Source organism: Micropterus dolomieu, linkage group LG17, assembly GCF_021292245.1.
Source record: "Micropterus dolomieu isolate WLL.071019.BEF.003 ecotype Adirondacks linkage group LG17, ASM2129224v1, whole genome shotgun sequence".
NCBI lineage: Eukaryota > Metazoa > Chordata > Actinopteri > Centrarchiformes > Centrarchidae > Micropterus > Micropterus dolomieu.
Genome location: NC_060166.1, coordinates 3,305,113 through 3,324,832, shown reverse-complemented (window position 1 = coordinate 3,324,832; position 19,720 = coordinate 3,305,113). Strand labels below are relative to the sequence as shown.

The window sequence follows — 19,720 nt, the reverse complement described above, 5'->3', positions numbered from 1 at the left end:
TAGTGTAAAAGTGATTTGATAAAACCTAGAATGTCTCTACACAAATACAGAACATTTAGCTTGGGCAGTCTGACCACCTCTATTCCTAGGTCTAGCTTACAAACCCCTCATAAAAAGTTCATACCGTCAGAGGTTTGTTGTTATAGTTATTATAATTAGACACATGACATTACAATTTAGCAACATCTAAATGAGACAGTTAATAGGTTTGTTGTGCCGTATAAGTAGAGGATGTTTACTGTTGCTTTACTGCTTTACAGACTTAACTTTGGGATGGGGGTGTGGGGGTGGGTGGGGTCCAATTATTATGTGAAGATATGAAGTTTTATGGGCTGGGCTAAGCCCCCAATGTTTCAAGATCCTAAAAACGTCCCTGGTTTCTTATGAATCCAGACCCAGGTTTGAATCCCACCTCTGCCAACAGTGATGACTGCTTTCAACCTTTTCCATTCAAAACCACAGCAATAGCGAAAGTTAAAAGCATTCATATTTCAGTGTATCTCAATAGCACAGTGGTTAAGGGCGTACCAAATCCAGGTCAGGGCATGTTGACTCCAATACTGAACTGAAGAAATATTTCTGCAAATATACTGCATTTTTGACAGCGTAAACGTCCTCAAAAATTTACAAAACTTTACACACACGGCATCACAACCAACAGGAAGACTGCTATTTTGGATTTAATTGTCATATTTGGCGATTTACTCACTCCGCACTTTAATGAACTCCTCCTAGAGAATTAGTCAGATCGACTTTAATTTTTCGATGGTTACACGTTGTACAAATGGTAAGTTTTTGTTGACCGGAGGTATCCGTCGCGTCGAAATCGATGATTCGCCATGAAACAGGAAGTTGTTATGACTTCAGTCTACATGCTTACATCTGGTCCATATTTGACATGTATGATAACAGTCCGGCCATGAACACATACATATGCCAACATTTACTCAAAGTCATATCGCCACCTACTGGCAAGAGGAAAGATTTATGATGTGATGAACTTCTCTTAGTAAGTTGGTCATATCAACTTTGAAAGTGTCCCAGAAAAGCCTTAACACATTTATAATGCTATGTAGTGAAGCTTGTGAGTTTTCGGTTAACAGCGTGTCCATGGCAGCAAAGTTCCATGCTTCGCCTTGACACAGGAGGTTGTTGGAACTTCACTGTAAATGCTCAATTCTCTACCAAATCTTAGACGTTTGATAAGATTTCTGCCCTGAAGACATGTACCAATATTCACACATAGTTATAGCACCACCTGCTGGCAACATGGAGTGAGTACTTCTATGCTGTGACAAACCACATTTTGCAGGTTGGCCATATGTACTTCAAAACGATCTCAGAAAAGTCACATATTGATGATGATATGTTGTAAAGCTTCTGAGTTTTCCTTCAACGGTGGATGCTTGACGTTTCTATACTGTTGGTCTTTCTAAATGTAATCATTGGACAGCACAAGGGGGTAAATAATTGCCCTGTGTGCAACAACAGAATGAAAGTCAAAAGATCCAACACGACCAAGGATGGATATAGGTGGTAAGAGCCAAGCATCATTGCCACACAGGCTACACCTGGATCAATGTGCCATTAGATTATACAGTGTCAAGATTGGGGGAGAAGTGAGAGTAAGCACAGCATTGGGACAGTATTCTAGCATCCTGAGTTTGAAAAAATGTAACATGTAACAACAACATGTAACAAACAACATGTAACGAACATAACAAGTCAAAACACCCAGTCTGAATCAGATTTAAATATTTCAAATACTGAAGAGAAAACAAAAAGCCTTTAGAACATCACCTGGGAAATCTAGCTTCTGGTGATGCCAACAGGTCACAGACGCAATACCGTTACTGCATGGTGACCAAGAACTCACTACAACCTTTGACCATAATGTTAATCTGTCCAAATACTTTTAGTAGCATAAAATGACCATGTACAAAAAGTGCTAATGTCAAGTACCCTAAAACTGAAGCTGACAGTGTGTACTTCAACCTCATAGTCACTGAATCTTTTCACACTGAAAGTGTTGGGAGTACAGAACTAAAACAGCAAAACATATTACTTTGCATAGACTCGATCCAGAAAGTGACTGCTCCCAATAATCCAGAAGTACATTAGACCTGGTAGTAAAGCAATAAGTAATAGCTTGGGTGTCTACAACAGTTCATGGTTACATGGTGAATCACCGGAGATATTTTGTCCACCCTGGGAGTGGTGCTCACACGCAGCACATCAAATGGGCGTGGCGAAATTATAAAGAGGGCATTTACCAATACAGAGGATACCTGACAGAGAAGGCATTAAAGATGAACTTGAGGTTCATTGAGTGGAGCCACTGGTTTGGAAAGGAGCACAAGAAGGGTATTCTTGGATGCCTTTGCAAAGACATCAGAGCGTGCTACAATTTTTAAGTGATACTGATGGGCTAAATACTGCAGATTTCCTACCATGTGATTAGTAGTTTCAGTCTATTTAAAAAAGAAATAAAATGAAAAAGTGACTCAGAGCTGCTCAGAGGCCACACAAACCCATCACTTTATAAGTGCCTGATATTACAATGTGACACAAGGCGTGTCACACTCTGCCTGTCTGCCATGTGGTGTTTTGCACTTTTGCGTTTAGTTAGCGTTATTTTGGTCTGTTGGGTTTTGGGGGTCTGTCTTGTCTTTCGTCTAGTGTTCAGTAACCCTTGTCATGTCTGTTACCCCAGTGATCCCTCTGCATGTCTGTCTCTGTTTTCCCCTGCGCGCTCTCTCTCCGCCCTCCCCCCCCTACCTGTGCCTCGTTAGCCTCATGTCTTTCACCTGTGTTGCTCCCGCCCTGCTCGTTAGTCCCTGTGTGTATATATACCTGGTGTCTTTGTCGTGTCATTGTATGTTGTCACCCTGTATAGCAGTGTGTTTCGTGTCGTCAGCCTCACTCGTCGCGTTTCCCTGCCGTTATTGGATTTTGTATTTCTGTTGGACAGCCCTTGTTTTTGGACTCAGTCTATCAGCCACTCTGTTTGTAAGTGTGCTCGCTTTTTGTTATATTAAAACCACTGAACTATACCTGCTCCGCTCTGTGTCCTGCGTTTGGGTCCTCCAACCTGCTCCACCCTGCCTTCACCACCAATCCGTGACAAGGCGTCCTTTTACAGTATATTTTCAGCTTACCGAGTAAATAGTGTTGTTTTACCTACTAACGTTTTACACTATATGGTACAAATTTGCGCTTGTATGTTACCGCAAAGGGGAGGAAAATCTATTACAGATTATAGGGTTAAGATCCTGATAAAACCATGGAAATTAACAAGGCTTCCTTTTACAGTACAATTACACTTTACTTACTGAGAATGTTTTAGTTAATTAAATTGCAAAACATACATGGTAAGTTTGAAATTTCATTAATGTATAACCAGTAGCAAAGCATGTGCTAAGAGTCTGGTAATACTATGGTAATAAACAAGGCTTCCTTTTACAGAACAGTTACACTTACTGAGTAAATTATAAAAACATCTGCAAGAACATACCCAGTATTTAAAGGAGCAGTATTATGCTTTTCAACATTATTTATAATGTTGGATGAATGTTAAACGTGGCCAAAGCTTCAAAAAACAAGGTTAAAGTATTTAAAAGAAATCCCTGTTTGCAAAAACCTCAGATTTCCTCCTGTTCTTAATGATCTGTTTTGAACTGCTTTTTCTACCAAAGGCTCCGTTCTACGCAATATGGAGCCAGAGGGAGCTGCTGTTCCATATATGGGCATGTGCTCCAATAGCAACAGCTCAGTGCCTCTTCTGCCCAACAACAGCATGGCTTCAGGTCTTGGCCAATCAGAAGACGGTGGGCTTTGAGAGGGGGGGCATAAAGAGACAGGAGCATTTGCAGCTTGTTTCACACAGAGACTGAAATGAAGCCCTACATGAAGAATCATTATAAAATAAAATAGATTTTTGAACTTTGAGTCCCATACAGGTGTCACAGAACTACGATATAAGACTGGAAAAGCAGTTTAATAGGTCTCCTTTAAGATGTGCCATGATATCAGTGGGAAACTGTACCAGGTAAGTGTAAGGTAATTTTTTGATAAACCGTCTCTATATGGGTGTACCCATGAACAATAACTATGGAGGACAAGGTAATTTATTGGAAACTACTATCTTAAAGGTAATTTTCATTGCCTTTTTGTCAATGGGCTCAAAACTCACTTAGAAATGAAGCACACACCTGTTTTCTCTCTTGCTTGCGTCAGCCACTATTCTGCTTTTAATGTGGGGTCTCCGGGTCGGATTCAGCACTGTGCGCGCTCCTCTCATACTACAGCGACAACACAGCAGCTAACATGCAGTCCACTAACACCATAAAACAACCAGCTCACAGCAAAACACAGGCTCCACGTAAGGATCCAAAACAACAAAGGTTTATGTGCTGAAGCCCATCAGACCAAACAGGTTCAGATGATGTCGAAAGAACAAAGTGAGCATTAGTAAAGCTGGAGAAACAGAAAGTCACGTTAGCTCGCCAGATAACGCCGATCAGTTGCTGATGTTATCCAGTGTAAAGTCCATCTCTCAGTCGCTGTAACTAACGTGACCTACATAATATACAACACTGCAGCTTCACAGCAACAATAACCAAAGAGGAATAGCCATGCAGTAACACTACAGCAAAGTTACTTACTGCAGTCTTATTATAAAGTGTGACACAATCTCGTTATAATATTCAGTCCAGCTCACTACCCGTTTTGTTATCATCCAATACATGTAGCTGTGCTGACATTGCTGAGCCTCCGGTGAAAGATACACAGATAGTTACGGAAAGCAGCAGGCGAGCTAACGATGTAGCACGTCGGCTAAATGCAGTAAATGTACCGTGATCATGTAACTAGCATGGCTTTGTTCAACCTGCAGCTGATAAAACTATTACTGTAACGTTACAGTAGGGGTTTACCTGAGTCTCCCTGTCTGTCTATAACCGCTGTCACTCTGCCTTTTTTCCGGGAGGATTGTGTCGATATGCAGCTGGCTTCGCTGAATGAAGTAACGTTAAGGAGCCAGAGTTGATCTGCCTCTGAGACGGGAACCTTGAAGTAACAGAGCCTGAACATGCCTTTCTCTGTGCTGTCTGTTTGTGCCCTGCCCCCCTGTCCGGCCCGGTGACAAATCAATACATTGTCACACTCTGCCTGTCTGCCATGCCGTGTTTTGTACTTTTGTGTTTAGTCAGCGTTATTATCTGTTGTTTTGGGGTTCTGTCTTGTCTGTCGTCTAGTGTTTGGTAATCTTTGTCATGTCTGTTACCCCAGTGATCCCTCTGCATGTCTGTCTCTGTTTTCCCCCTGCTCTCTCTCCCTGCCTGTGCCTCGTTAGCCTCATGTCTGTCACCTGTGTTGCTCCCGCCCTGCTCGTTAGTCCCTGTGTATAAATGTTTGGTGTTTCTGTTCATTCCCTGTCCGGTCATTGTTGCGTGTAGACGCTCTGTCATGTGAAGCGCTGTCCCGTCCCGTCGCGTCGCTGTCTTGGATCTGCACCTGTTTGGATTGTTTATTCTCTGTAAGACTCTCAGCCTATCTGTCAGTAGGTGTGCTCGCCTTTTGTTTTGCTACAATAAACCCTTTGAACTGTACCTCTTCTGCCTTGCGTCCTGCATTTGGGTCCACCAACTTACCTCACCACCACTAACCCTGACATACATAATTAAATAAATAATAAAACAGACAAAGGAGTATATTAAAGTAAAAGCTGTCTGGCACAATATGGTATCCAGCTCATCATACTCAGCCGGTGTTGATCTGCCTCTGAGACGGGAACGTTTAAGTAACAGAGCCTGAACATGACTGGAGAAAAGCCACAGCCTGCATGCTGGTGTTCATGTGTTTATTGTGGTATTTCTGTATGAAAGTGGCTGTGTTTCGGCTTATGCTCGCTCATGAGTTCAAGTGAGCACGCGTACGAGCACACGCCTGGTTGCAATCTTAAAACTGCACCACTAGTGGCCGCAGGAAACTCCATAATGCCCCTTTAATTTTGAGATTGTAATAAATAAACATGGACTGTTACCAAAATAACCCTTGGATAATTGCAAACCTAATTGAATTGATGGGTATATATCTTAGAGATTGTATTGACTAAAGTATACATCAACAGCTTAGTAAAAAAAACAAGCACATTTCAGTCGGCAAACTGACATTTTTGAGCATACTTTGTCACTTTTCCAGTGTGAACATACTACAGACAGAAAAACTACTTAAACTCAGTGTGTTGTCTAAAAACAGGGACCCATCTTTGAACTTCATATAAAAATTTAAAGGGCCATTTCATTAAAATTGCACAAACACCCCTGATCGTATCTGGTTATGCAGCTGGTTTGTTATTTAATATTTGTCCTCATGTTGGCACCAACCCAAAACAGTCTAGGTTAATGGAATTGTCTTTTTTTTAAGTACAGCAACAATTTTATCCAGATTCAGTCTTCCTGTTGCTCTGGAGTGACAGGAAACACACTGTCAGAAGTTTTCAAAGAGATTATTTCTTCCATGGAAAGTATGTCTTAAATGTGAGCGTCACAATCTAAATTCCATTCACATCCATTGTGTTGAGGTGACTGGCATCTCAGAGACAGATATCTCCAAACCTTGACAAATAAACCAAAACTATCCTGCTAGAGGTGTGTAACCAAAATATATTTTTCCACAATGTGGGTAAATTAAGGACTTGTAATTCAGGTTTGTGTGTTTGCACTGGAACTCACGTCAGACCCTTGAAACCTCTCCTGCAGCTGCAGAGGAACGCGTTGCCAATGGCTTTACAAATGGCACCATTCTGACATGGGTTGGGAACACACGCAGTTATCTCCATCTCACAGCGCCCTCCGGTGTACTGGGGGCTACAGTTGCATGAGAACCCTGGCAGACAGACAAGGAGGAGGGGGACAAGGACATAGACAAAATTAATTAATTCAAAGCCCTGAAAAAAAACACACAAATCACATGAGTACACCCACACAGCAAAATGAAGATACACACACCAACAAATATGCATATACTAACAAAGGAATGATTAAAAAACTGAAAAACACACACACCACTTTAAATCACAAAAACACACTTAAAAGAAAACACTGGGAAATAAACATTGTTTATTGTGTTGTGTCAAGTGACACACTGGGTATGTAGATGCATCTAAATATGTGAGTGCATGTAATATAGCATATCTAAAGACACTGAAGATAAACAATTTAAATGACTGTTGCTTGAAGGTTGCTGGACAACAAAACCAGACCTCAACGAGAAGGGGCCCTCATACTCAATGGGATTTTCCCCTTGACCCGCGGGGGATACGTGGGAGGCATATGCATACTGTTGACCTGAGTTGAGTTTCCCAACATTTTTTGGGATATTGTTTGTTCTCATGGTTACAAATGGGTTCAAAGGAAGCATCTAACCTCATCTCCAAGAAATACATATAAACAGTCTATTGATGGTGTCACTGAACGTGAATGGGCTGAACGATCCAACCAAAAGGAGCAAGGTAATCCTGAAAATGAGAAAACTTAGGGCCCAAGTTATTTTTATGCAGGAGACGGTTTTTGGAATACATTCTACAGCACATGCAAGCAGAGTAACAAGAGAGGGGTAGCAAAACTTACAGAGAACTCAACTCATTTTTAATTTTTGAAAGAGATTAAGGACAAACAGTAACAATACGTAATTATCAAAAGGTAAACTAGAAAGAGAGATGGTCACACTGGTTAATGTCTATGAACCTCCAGGAAGCAATAAGCAATTTTTTAAATCTCTGTTCTCCGCAATGGCACTAGAATCTGGCGTTGTGGTGTGTGCAGACAGAAAAACGCTACCTGGAGACTGAACGTAAGCATACTGAATAACAAGGCAACAATGGCAGAAATTAAAAAAGAAATAAAGAGAGGCATTGAGGATAACGACAGAAGGAATCAGCCCAGCCATCTTATGGGATACTTTGAAGGCCATCAGATACGGGGGAAATGAATAGCCTTCACTACAAAAGGAAGCTTAAGCAGATATAGCATCTTAATTTAATTGAAAAACACCTTGAAGTAAAACATCAGACTACCTACACAGCTCAACTTAAGCAAGAAATCAAAAAACTAAAGGAGAAATATGTTGTGGTGGCAGCCCAGCTGATGGTGAGTGTCCTGGTATTTTCTCCTTTTTTTGTTTGTGATTCTGTTTTCCTTGGTTTTTTCCTGTACTCTGCCTGCCTCCCTGTGTCTTCTCCCCTGCATGTGCTCTCCCTCTCTCTCTCCCTCCACTCCTGAGCCCAGCCAATGACCCGCACCTGCATCTCGACAGCCACCTCTTCTGCCAGCAATCAGCCTCATCTCCGACAGTACTTCTACCCCGGTTCTCCAGTCAACCCCTGCTTGATCATCGTTGCTCCTAACCCGGTACCACTTGATCACTTAAGCTCTCGTATAACCTGCATGATCTCTGTTTCCCTGTTCTTGGTTTTCCCTGAGTCACTAACCCCGTTTGTCTGTCTGTCTCTCCCCAGGTTCACTCACCCCCGTCCTCTGTCAAGTCAGCTGGGCTCACTCACCTGCCCTCTCCCCACGGTGTCCTCTCCCTCGTGCCTCCCCAGTCAGCCTGCCACCACACTCCTCCACCAACCCCCTAATCAGTTCTCCCGTGCCTCCTCTCTTCCTCGGCCCCAGTGTCCCTCGGCTCTCTGGTCTCAGTCTCCTTGGTTCCCCGTGCCTGCGTTTCCCCGGCATCCACCTCTCCCTCAACTCCAGTCCCTCAACCCCTTCTTTCCCCTAATAAAACCTGTTAATCTTGAGCGTTGCATTTGGGTCCACTCTGTCCACACCACAACAGAAATAGATGATATCTTGGGAAGTGATATAGAGAAAAAACTCAAGATTTGTGAAACAACATTATTATGAAGCAAGCCCTAAAGCCACTAGGCTTCTGGCAAATCGAATCAGCAAGAAACAGGCTATTAGCACCCTTAGACCCTTGCTCAGACCAACTTGGGAAACAGAAACAGAAAATAGAAAACACATTTAGAAATGTCTATATAAAACTATACTCTCAACCACACTCGTCCAATGAAGAGGCAATGAAGACAGTTCCTCAGTTCTCTTGATTTACCATCTATTGGAGAAAAGCAAAATAATATTCTTACAGCCCCTATAACACTCAAAGAAGTGTCTCAGGCCATATCTGGACTTAAGGCAAATAAATCGAACCCTATACAACAGAGTGAAGAAATAATGGGAATTCAAATTAAAGGAGAACATACGATAAGTTTGTTCACAGATGACGTTATAATATACTTGTGCAGAACCAGCACCAGTTTTCTAACGTTTTGGTGTAAAATCATGTAAGGGCAATTTAGTTGATCTGTCTACTACCATGCAAAACATTTCTTCTTTCAGTCTTTTTAGCAATGTATTTTAGCTCTCATCTATTCTTCAGGGAATGCAGTTCAGCTTCTAATTCTGCCAATCAAAAAAGTTTGATATTTCAGATTTTCAAGGCAATCCATTTCATATTTCTGCAATTCCAGCAACACTTTCAAAATCATTTCAGCTGTCAGCATTCACATGCATTTTCAAATGCAGTTTTTTTAGTTTGTTGTCAGAAGTGAACAATATGTGGGCTGTTCACAAATCACTAAAGTCTTTAAAGTCTTCAACTACAAATATGGTTAAATAAATGTATAGATATCAAATCTTGCCATTCAATAGCAAAAAGTGTCTCAAAGTGACATTTTGATAAAGATCTGTCCTTTAAATTCTGATAAAACAAATGTAAAACATACAGAGTAGCCAGAAAATATTTCATGATGGAAAGCTACATAATACAGCTGCCTAATAAATAGCAAGTTTGTGTTTTTTAATATTTAGTCCACCTAATTTAGATACAGTGTACAGTGGAGCAAAATGACATGTCAGCCAATCATATGAGCACTGATTATGATTTCCACTTGATTTCCCTTTATTTTGTGTCAGGTATCTTGCTTTTGATATACACCCAATTGTTTGTATATAATAACTTTCAATACTGTCAATACTTTCAAACAATCAAAACTAAATAGTTAAAGTAAAGACCACATTACAGAACACTTTAAACACACTAAACACATTTAATTAAATAATTAATGTAAATGCTCCGTACTTGTATAGCGCCTTTCTAGTCTTTTCGACCACTCAAAGCGCTTTTACACGACATCTGCATTCACCAGTCACACACACTCATACACTGAGCCTAAGTGCGGAACAGCCGCCAGGGGCAAATCGGGGTTCAGTATCTTGCCCAAGGACACTTCGATACGCAACCAGGGGGAGCCAGGGATTGAACCGCCGACCTTCCGATTAACGGCCAACCCGCTCTACCTCCTGAGCCACAGCCTTAATATGGCACTAAAACACCTGCAGGCCTATGTTGTGTTTTTTGCTCTATTTCGTGTTACTCACCTCCAGAGGGCAAGCTGATGCAAGTGGCTCCGTTGCGACAGGGCTGCTGTAGGCAGGCGTCAGGATAGAGGATGCAGCCCAGCTTCAGCTCTGTCAGTCCTACCACCTCTGCGTAGCGTGAGCGTTTGTTCTGCAGTGGCAGCTCGTAGTTGTTTAGCATGACTGAGTCCAGGCAGCCCTGGAAACCCTCAAGCACCCGCGGGTCCTTCTGGGAGTGCATGAGGCTGCGAGAGCTGGGGTGCTGTACCTGAGGAGAGAGGGGTCAAAAATTCATACACATACAAAGACCCCCTTAAGACGTGCCAAAATAGACAAAACAGTTTTTACATGCACGGAAGAAAAAACAAAATAGGAAGACACTCACACAGACTGTATCTGGGAGGACTCTCAGTGATGTAATGCATTTAATTTCTTCAAGTATAAACTTAAAGAAGAGTTATTTTCTTTCAATCAAAATGTTTTCCTGGAAATTCTGTGGCAGTGACTGAGGTAGACGTAGCACTTTTTAGTAAGGGTAACTTAGGCTATAGTTAGCTATGAGTTTGGATAGTTAATAAGTACAAAATGTAATACATGCGTGGTCTCCAATATGCAAAAAGAATAACCTGGTAAATATAAACAGCTAGTTGGAAGATAGAAATATGTACCGAAAATGATAAATCTATAGATTAAAAGTAGCAGTACATTTTTATAATTCCTGTGAACAGCTAAACCATATTTCTAATATCTACACCACTTATTTTGGTGAAAACAGAGGTGATTACTCAAAATGTCGGTGAACGAGTACACCTTTCACTCTCAATAGTTAAAATAAAACTGGGATAAACTGTGCAGGCCAAAAATTTAAGAAGTGATTACATATCATGATTAGGATTATACTGTTTTGTTATACATAAGTTTTATTTTGCAACATCTAAATTCTGCATTAAAGGCATCAAGAAGAAAGACATTTTGAAGTTTATTATAGTGCTGGCCTAAAAGTAGTCAGATTTAAACAAACTTAAAAATGCAATCAGCTTCTAAGATATGCACAACATACTAGTCTTTGCCAGTGTTGGAAAGTAGCAAAGTACAAAAACTTTGTTACTGTACTTAGTAGTATTTTTCCGTATTTGTACTTTACTTGAGTATTTTTAGTTGTTGCAACTTTTTACTTTCACTACGCTACATTTCAAAGCTAAATATTTACTAATAATACTTTTTACTCCGTTACATTCTGCACGAGACCTTGTTACATTGGTATTAGTATGCAGCGCATGACTCGGCACGAATCAACTTCGCCCAGCTGATGTGACACCAGCACACGCAGTGATAGAAATCAGGCTCTCGCACAGAGCTGGAGAGCCCCGCCTTGCTCTCATGTCAAGGTGAAAGTGAGTGTTAACAACTTTGATGAGAGGATGAAGAGGGACTATCCTTCTAGGCATGAGAAGAGAAAAAACTCAATGAGAGTGAAGTGCGTGAACAGTAGTAGGTAAACTTGTGTTCTCTCCTCTCAGTCTGATGTCAGCAAGATAACAGTAATTTTAGCCTAACGTGCAGCTGCAGTGAATCTCTCTGTCTGTCCTGCTTACCAGCTGAGCAGCACAGCTCTTGTCTGTCTGTGTCTTTGTTGCTTGCCAGACTGTGACTGAACAATATTGAGTGAAATACAACTATTTATCACGTTTGATAACCGCAGATGGGCCACAGTGTTCCGTGTTGCCCTATCTGCACACACCCAGTACAGACTTCTTTAGCAGGTCCCACAGACCCAGGTGAAACACAGTCAGCCTCAGCCAGTACGAGCACAGCGAGAGATGTACAGCCAGCATCAGATCCAAGCAGCTCAGACCCTAATGGAACAGATGCTGCTCCACCAAATGACAATGATGCCAATTCACGACATTTTAATTTAGACGTTGGACATAGCTGGGCAAGAGTCTGGAGGGATTTATGAGTTGACTCATTGTAGAGAACAATATTTTCGGGTTGTACCTGGTTTCATTGATGAGACCAGAGAAATAGGCTTGTATTTCACAACGTTTTGTTATAAACAGCTACAGAGTATTTGAAGATGTCATGGACTGGGAGCTTGCTCTTTCTCCACACTTACTCATTCTTCCAAAGAATAACAATGGACTATAATTTCTTCTTGATTTCCAGAGGGGCAACAATGTTGAGGGCTGAGTCTAGTTTGAGGTTGAAATGCTTCACTTTATCATGTACTGAGGAAACAGCAGAGAGGGGCAGGGAAGGCAGGTGTTGGGAAGTCAATGGCTGATGACGGACTAAAGATAAGGGCTGTCCACAATAATGTTTCTCTCTGATTTTTGCAGGGTAAGAGACAGTCATGTTTAAAAGCAAACAGTAGTGATCTGATAGACCAGTATCAACAATTCTATCAATGGTAATCTGGACATTACTAAATCTAGGGTGTGGCCCCATTTGTGTGTTGTGTTTATGCGTTTTACATATTAATGTAAAGACAAGGGAATTAGAAATTCTATGTTAGCCTCTGCTGTATTGTTAATGCACTAACCCTACTTAAAATACAGGGAGCATTAGAATTTCGTATTAACTGTAGTTACACAGATTAAATTATCCTTTTTAAAACCAAAAAAAACATGCAGTGATACAAAAACTACATTCAACATTTGACTGCTGGCTATTAGAAACATATTCTACCAGACAGCAAGATCTACCAATTAGAAGGAGTGCTACATTAATTTAATGTGCTAAAACACACCGGGTGGCCAAATGCTAAGGAGCCCCCACATGGCTGCCATTGTGTTTTCATCTGAAGCCCTATGGCAGCTGCAGCTGCAACTACTCATTGACTGACCAGTGCTCCAAAGTAGATGGTCCTGTCGGGAGCGAGTAGTTGGATAAATGGAGGTCCACGGCGTTGCTCAACGTAGCTGTTATCCAGCGCCAGGCTGCTGAAGTTGCGGTTCAGCTCCAGTGCCACCGTGTGCCAGCTGCCATCATTGATACGACGGCCAGAGATGCCCAACATGTCAGGACTGTCACCACCTCCACCGCCAAGGCCACATGCCAGCTGGAACCACAGCCTCCCCTCCTCCAACTGGTCACACACACACACACACACACACGTATGTTGCACAGTATATCTCTTATACATATCAGGGAATTAATTAAAAGAAAATCGTCTCGTTTACAACAGGTCTTCTACAAAACTTTTATACATAATTAGCAACTATGGCTGTGCATTGTAAGTAAACACAGAATTTGTCTTGTCCCATTTTGCATCATTAGACAAAGATGTATGTAAATATAAAGTGTTCTGAAAAATAATAGATATGTGTGATTAATATAACACCAATAAGAAATCATAACACGGAAATTTAAATATAGAAAGGAATTTAAAGTAATTAAAGTATTTTCTAGCAATATTACTTTCATGAATTGCAAGTCTTAAAGAGGTGGTATTATGCTTTTTGATTTTATTCCTCTCCTTTATTGAGTTATATATCTTTTTTGTGCATGTAACAGGTTTGCAAAGTGAAAAAGCCCAAAGTCCAGCCCAAAGATCTCCCACAGAAAGCTCTGCTCTGAACCGCTTGAAAACAGCTCGTTTGTAGTCCAGCCCTTCACTTCCTTTACTTGTGACGTCACAATGAAAACGCGTCATAAAGCTTGCCAAGCGGCTAGCGGGGTCAGGCACGCCCTCAAACCAAGCTAGTCTGAGCGGAGGCCCTTTGGCTCGACTCGCCTTTGTTTGGTTTTCCATTGTAGAAATGTTGCACCTGTACCTGCTTCCAGGTACTTTTTTTCATATCACCTCACCTCCCTCGAGGTTCCAAGCGAGCTGAGGGATACTAAAATGTAAAGTGAAAACACGACGCTGATTGGTCAGAGAGAATATTCACTATTCACTGCATCATCATTGCTGCACCAGACAGAGGCGAGTAACAGAAAGTGTGATATTTTACAGTTTTCGTATGGAATTTCATCACTAAATCCACTTCTGAGAAGTTTTGAGGTGAGAAATCAGCTGTGTAGATTTCAATATTGACAGTTTTACGAGAAGTGATGGTGGAACAAAAATGTGCTTGAATATTTGAGTTGAGGAGCTCCACGAGTGGCTGCGGGGGAAGCCTGCGGCAACCCGCGGGAGGAGTGTGTGAGGCCGGCCGGCCGCTCACAGAGTCCTCTGCTCCCGCCGTCACAGAGACCGCTGCAGCAACAACGGCAGAGGAAAACACAGCTGGAAGCTTTTCATACCGCTTATCTGTCTTTACATTCTGAGGAAGGTTGAAACGTTTTAACTTAAAAAAGAGAAAGCTGTGTGCATCGCTGGTGTGTGTCGCATTGAACATTACGTCGCGGCAGTTGTGTGTGGCGTCGCTATGACAACAATCAATCTGCAATGGAAAACGGAACAGGGCTGAGTAGAGTCGAGTCTATCGATTTGCGCTATGTATTTTTCGGCAAGGCAGCATAGATCGTCAGACCACCGGCAACAGTTCAGCGTTTAGTCCTGATGGTAAGATGTGGAACAATGATGTTGTGTGGTTGTGGACTTGAGAGTAACTTCAACCATCTTTAACCATCTGCTAGGTTACGGTCGCAGTCTGAAGCGGCTTTGATTTGGATCACACTACCTTGTTTCTTACGACCCACCCTTCTCTGCTTCTGATTGGCTAGTAGTCCTTACCTGGGAACTGCGCATGTGCAACTCCCAACAAAGATTTTGTACAAGTAAGACCACTCTGTAGCTCAAGAGCGGAGCGTACAACACACAGGGTGAAAAGAGGAGCTGCAGCAATGTGCAGTATGAGAAAAATATGGTGTTTTTTGAAAATGAAACCATGTAAACCTGTTCTGTTACAACACCTAATTAAGATTTTCAACCTGAAAATGAGCATAATACCACCTCTTTAAGCGACAGCTTCTCAACCTGAGTGTAAATGGCTTATTCATGTTTTTTTTTATGTTCAGCAGAAAACAGGCAACTTCAGCACCGCTTTGAAAACATTTGTCCCGCATCAGAGCCTTCCATGTGAGAAAATTCACACCGATCTTGATGTCTGTGATTTCTGCCGTTATCTGCCTGCATATGTCCCGACTTCATCTGGCTTTATTGTCTTTAAGCTTCTTTTTCGACAAAGATTCGTGTGTTCCTCCATTTGCCCAAATTTAATTTCTCTTCTTGCTTCTAATTAACCAGATGGCTCCTCAGAGACTGTATAATTTTCTCTTCTACTTCTTCGTACGCATTTAATGTAGTAATGGGAATATACACTCTTAGTGACAAAATACGCTCTGTACAGCAGTTTTCAGCTACTGTAGAAACATGGCAACGCAACATGGCGACCTCCATAGAAGGGAGCCTTGCAGTTATGTATATAGGAAGTACTTTGCCGATATGCCGGTGTCTTGCTGCGCTGAATGAAAGGTACAAAGCCGGTGTTGATCTGCCTCTGAGCTGAAAACGTTGAAGTAACAGAGTCTGAACATGTCTGTGTGAAAAGCTCAGGGTTCCTGCGGCTCCTTAAAAAAGCTTAAAAGGTCTTAAATTGAAATCGGGGAAATTAAGGTTTTAAATTGTTAATAAATTTACTGTAAATTTGCTGTAGCTGCCAAAGGTGCGTTTAAGGCTGGTGAGAAAATTGTCACGCACAGTCGACTAAAACGCCTTATTAGCGTGTATTTGTATGATTTTTTTTTTTAGTAATTGGCAATGTTACGTTTACGTTAGCTGCAGACGTTGTGGCTGCAATATTGGGAGACGCAAGTTAAAGTGGTTGGAGGAAGATCTGATCGTTCTGTCTAGCTCAAACAACTGTAGCCTACATCACACCCTCCTCTCATTTGCGCAGGTCCAAAAAATTATCTATAACTACAGGTTAAAATAACTTTCTAAAATATGTCTTTCACCGTGATTTGTTTTCCTCCATGGATCACCTCTCTATAGCGGTGCGCCTGTGTATTAGCTCGGCCGGAAAGTGAAAGTGAAACTTAAGTTTGGTCCGGCATCGTTTTCTTGCTACCTTTCTTTTCTGTTATTATTGTAGTTTATATTTAGTTTTACACAGCAGTGCACGAGTTAGGGCTGGGCGATATGGACATAAATAGTAAAATAATTATTTAATCTTTTTGTTTTTATTATAACTTTTAGAGTAGTGTTTCTCAACGGGGGCGGTACCACCCACCAGGGGGCATTCCGAGGACGATGGAGGGTGCTGGAAGCAATATTTTGGAAGGGGGGGCGCTGAGCTGCTTTTGGGGGGCGTTTGTGAGTTGGAAATTCTAAGGCGAGTTTACACTTAAGATTCACAACAATACGAGTTTGAACTTTAAACTACTTGCAAAAAACTGTGGTCTACAACATTAAAACCTGCCAGTTTAGTCCACTGCGACTGGACGAGACTGTATTTTTTCTCCGTCAGCTACTTGTGGTGCAGCTTCGTGCTGCCTTCACGAGAACGGGATAAAATTTTACCCACATGGCGTTTACTGTTTAAACTCTGGAAAATTGACGTTCTCTTTCTTGGTGGAAAAGTGTTTATTTCTCTGAGGAATACACTATGAACGTCTGGTTATTGCAGTTGTTACAAATTTACAAGAGGGATATTCCGATGTCGGACTCACCCTGAAAACAACTTCGCTGCACAGTTTGTGCCAAAGCGTACATATACAGTAGTTTCAGTAGGCTATAAAACTGTAACGTTATACGATTACACGATTGTAAGCAGCACTTTATCAGAAGTGCTGAAGTTAACGTGTGTGGAATTATTCGTGAGCTTTCTATCTGATCACAGGTGTTGTCGGTTAGTTTTTTTCCCCCCGGCATGAGCACCTCCTCGTCTCATTCAGTTCTGTCTGTTAGACGGCGAGGGGAAACTTCCAGCGAATCAGTAACATAATGTAGTAAAGGGCATGTAGTAAAATATTATGAATTCTCTTTAAATAGGCTAATGATGTCTCCCATTACGTCTTTTTTTCTTTACATTTCAGAGAACTCAGATATGTGGGAGAGATTCTGAATGTGGAGAAAGTTTTGAACATGAGCAGATAAATTACAGTGTTTCCCGTACATTCATTTATTTGTACAATATCAACGCTGACCGCCACATATTGATTGTCATTTTTTTTTACTAGGACTATTTAAAATCGTCAGGTATTCGCGCAGCACATCCTCTCGCTCGTCTCTCTCATCTGTCTCTCGATCTCTCACTCTCTCTCCCTCGTTAACACAGCTGCACAAATCTTTCCAACACAACGCTGTCAATGTTGGAGACCCAGCTATTAAAAGTTATTAGCAAGCATGTAAGGAGCCTACAGCTGGGTTTTTGAGGCTAGCACGCTGTAGTGGTGCACCACAGTTACACTGTCATTCTGTGGGAAACACTGAGTTATGATAAGTTATTAACAGATGAGCTAATAAAGTCCAGTCAATAACTGAATTAAAACGGATTAATTTATTACTGAGATGAAAGAGATGGTAAGACTTAATCATGTGTGTTGACTCAGCAGGGATGATATTAAATAAGTTGATCTACAGGAGAAAAATATTTAAAAGCAATGAGAATGCCTGAGAGCCTCACTACATTATATTCTATTATAATTATATATTTTGAATTGTCACCTGCCACCTGAATTTTAGACATTTTCACCATAAATTGGTGCAGAAAAGGCAGAAATTGGAGGAGAAATTTTCACCAGAATGCAGGAAATTAAGAGTTTAATGCTCAAAATCTTCTGGGGGAGGACCCCATACCCCCCACTTATTAAGTGCCCCATCCAAGAAAACAGTATCTGGTTTCACACACAGTTTCTGGGAGGAACATTCACTTATTAGTTAAATATAATTACTTTTCACATGGCTTTTTTGTTACATTTTCCATGTTTTTAATAACAATAGTAACAATTAAAAAAAATCAACAATATTCAGGGCAAATAGCAAACATGTTTTTTGATCTTTTTTCAGTCTCTTGTCCTCAACACAATAAATATCTTAATAGAAAAGAAAGTGCTAATTCGTTTGTGATTCAAATGAATTAAATCAAATATTTATTGAACATTTGTTATATTGTTATTGAGGAAAATTGTATCGCGACAATTATCATTATTGTTTTATTGCCCAGCCCTAGTTCACGTTCACAGACACGATCAGTTCACCAAAAACATGAGCATGATCAATAATCGGCACTGTTTGAGCACGTTTATGCACAACACTGACACACTGTTTGGGTGCCTGTCTGCACTGTCAGACTGTTGTATTTTATTTGCAGAAGACTGCGACTGGTACATACTTCCGCCCAAGTAGTTGTTGTATGTGGATAGACAACGCTTTTGCATCCATGTGGTCATGGGTTCCCTGACCACCTCCAGCGGTCGTTTTGCTGATTGGATCACAATCTGTCCTCAATGCATCTCGGGTGCATTTACACATGTACTTTCTTGTGGTCAAGTGCTACCCTATCAGATCACACAAAATACATTTTAATGCCAGTTGTAAACAGCCTCTATGTTCCCCGATTCTAAATATGCAAAGTCATTCACGTCATTCATGTGGTGAAAATAAAAATGCCAAATATGGCATTGCGTCATACATTAAGAGATCAAACGTGAGTCTCTTTTCTATCAAAGAAATTGTTTCAAGATTTGAGGTCTTAAATTTATATTTGTTGAGGTCTTAAAAGGTCTTAAAAAGTATTAAATTCCACTTTTAAAATGGTGCAAGAATCCTGAAGCTTCAGCTGGCATGCCAGTGTTTCCGTGTTTATTGCAGGATCTCTGTATGAAAGTGGTTGTGTTTTGGATTATGCTCGCTCATGAGTTCAAGCGATCTTCAACCCGCACTGCTGGTGGCTGCTGAAAACTACATAATGCCCCTTTAATTGGGAATTAGGAGAAGATTAATTAAAGCAGTGATTAGCATTTGTACTAATCCAAGGAAGTGGAGGACATTGTAATTCACAAGACAGGCACTCACTTTCATTGCTGCATACTCCAAAGTCTGCATGCCTTCTAAAGCTGGAGCCAAATGCATCCAATGTGCAGTATTGCTTTATGTAAACATTGACTAGTGTGTTTGTCTGTGTGCATTAGAAATGCATACACCATTAGAATCATCTCAGTAATAAGCTTTTAATGAAGTCCAAATGTTAGTCTATGAGGTGAGTATCGGCCAACCATATCTACTGTAAGTCTCATCTGCTCTACCGCTTCATTATTCCTTCGAAGATGTGCATGTTTTCATGTTCATGCCCGTGGTAGTGATGAAGCCTACATTTTCACAAACGCCAGTAGGACAATAAAATGTG

The 19,720-nt window shown here is 41.1% G+C and overlaps 1 protein-coding gene across 1 annotated transcript in view; it reads right to left on the bottom strand.

The window, feature by feature from the left end:
• Positions 1-19,720, bottom strand: part of fat3a (FAT atypical cadherin 3a) — a 345,169-nt gene that overhangs the window by 31,770 nt on the left and 293,679 nt on the right. Inside the window, exons 23-25 of the mRNA XM_046074254.1 lie at positions 13,270-13,512; positions 10,446-10,692; positions 6,735-6,888 (exon numbers count right to left, since the gene is read on the bottom strand). Coding sequence (XP_045930210.1) covers positions 6,735-6,888; positions 10,446-10,692; positions 13,270-13,512 — 644 coding nt within the window. The remainder of the gene's footprint in view (positions 1-6,734; positions 6,889-10,445; positions 10,693-13,269; positions 13,513-19,720) is intronic.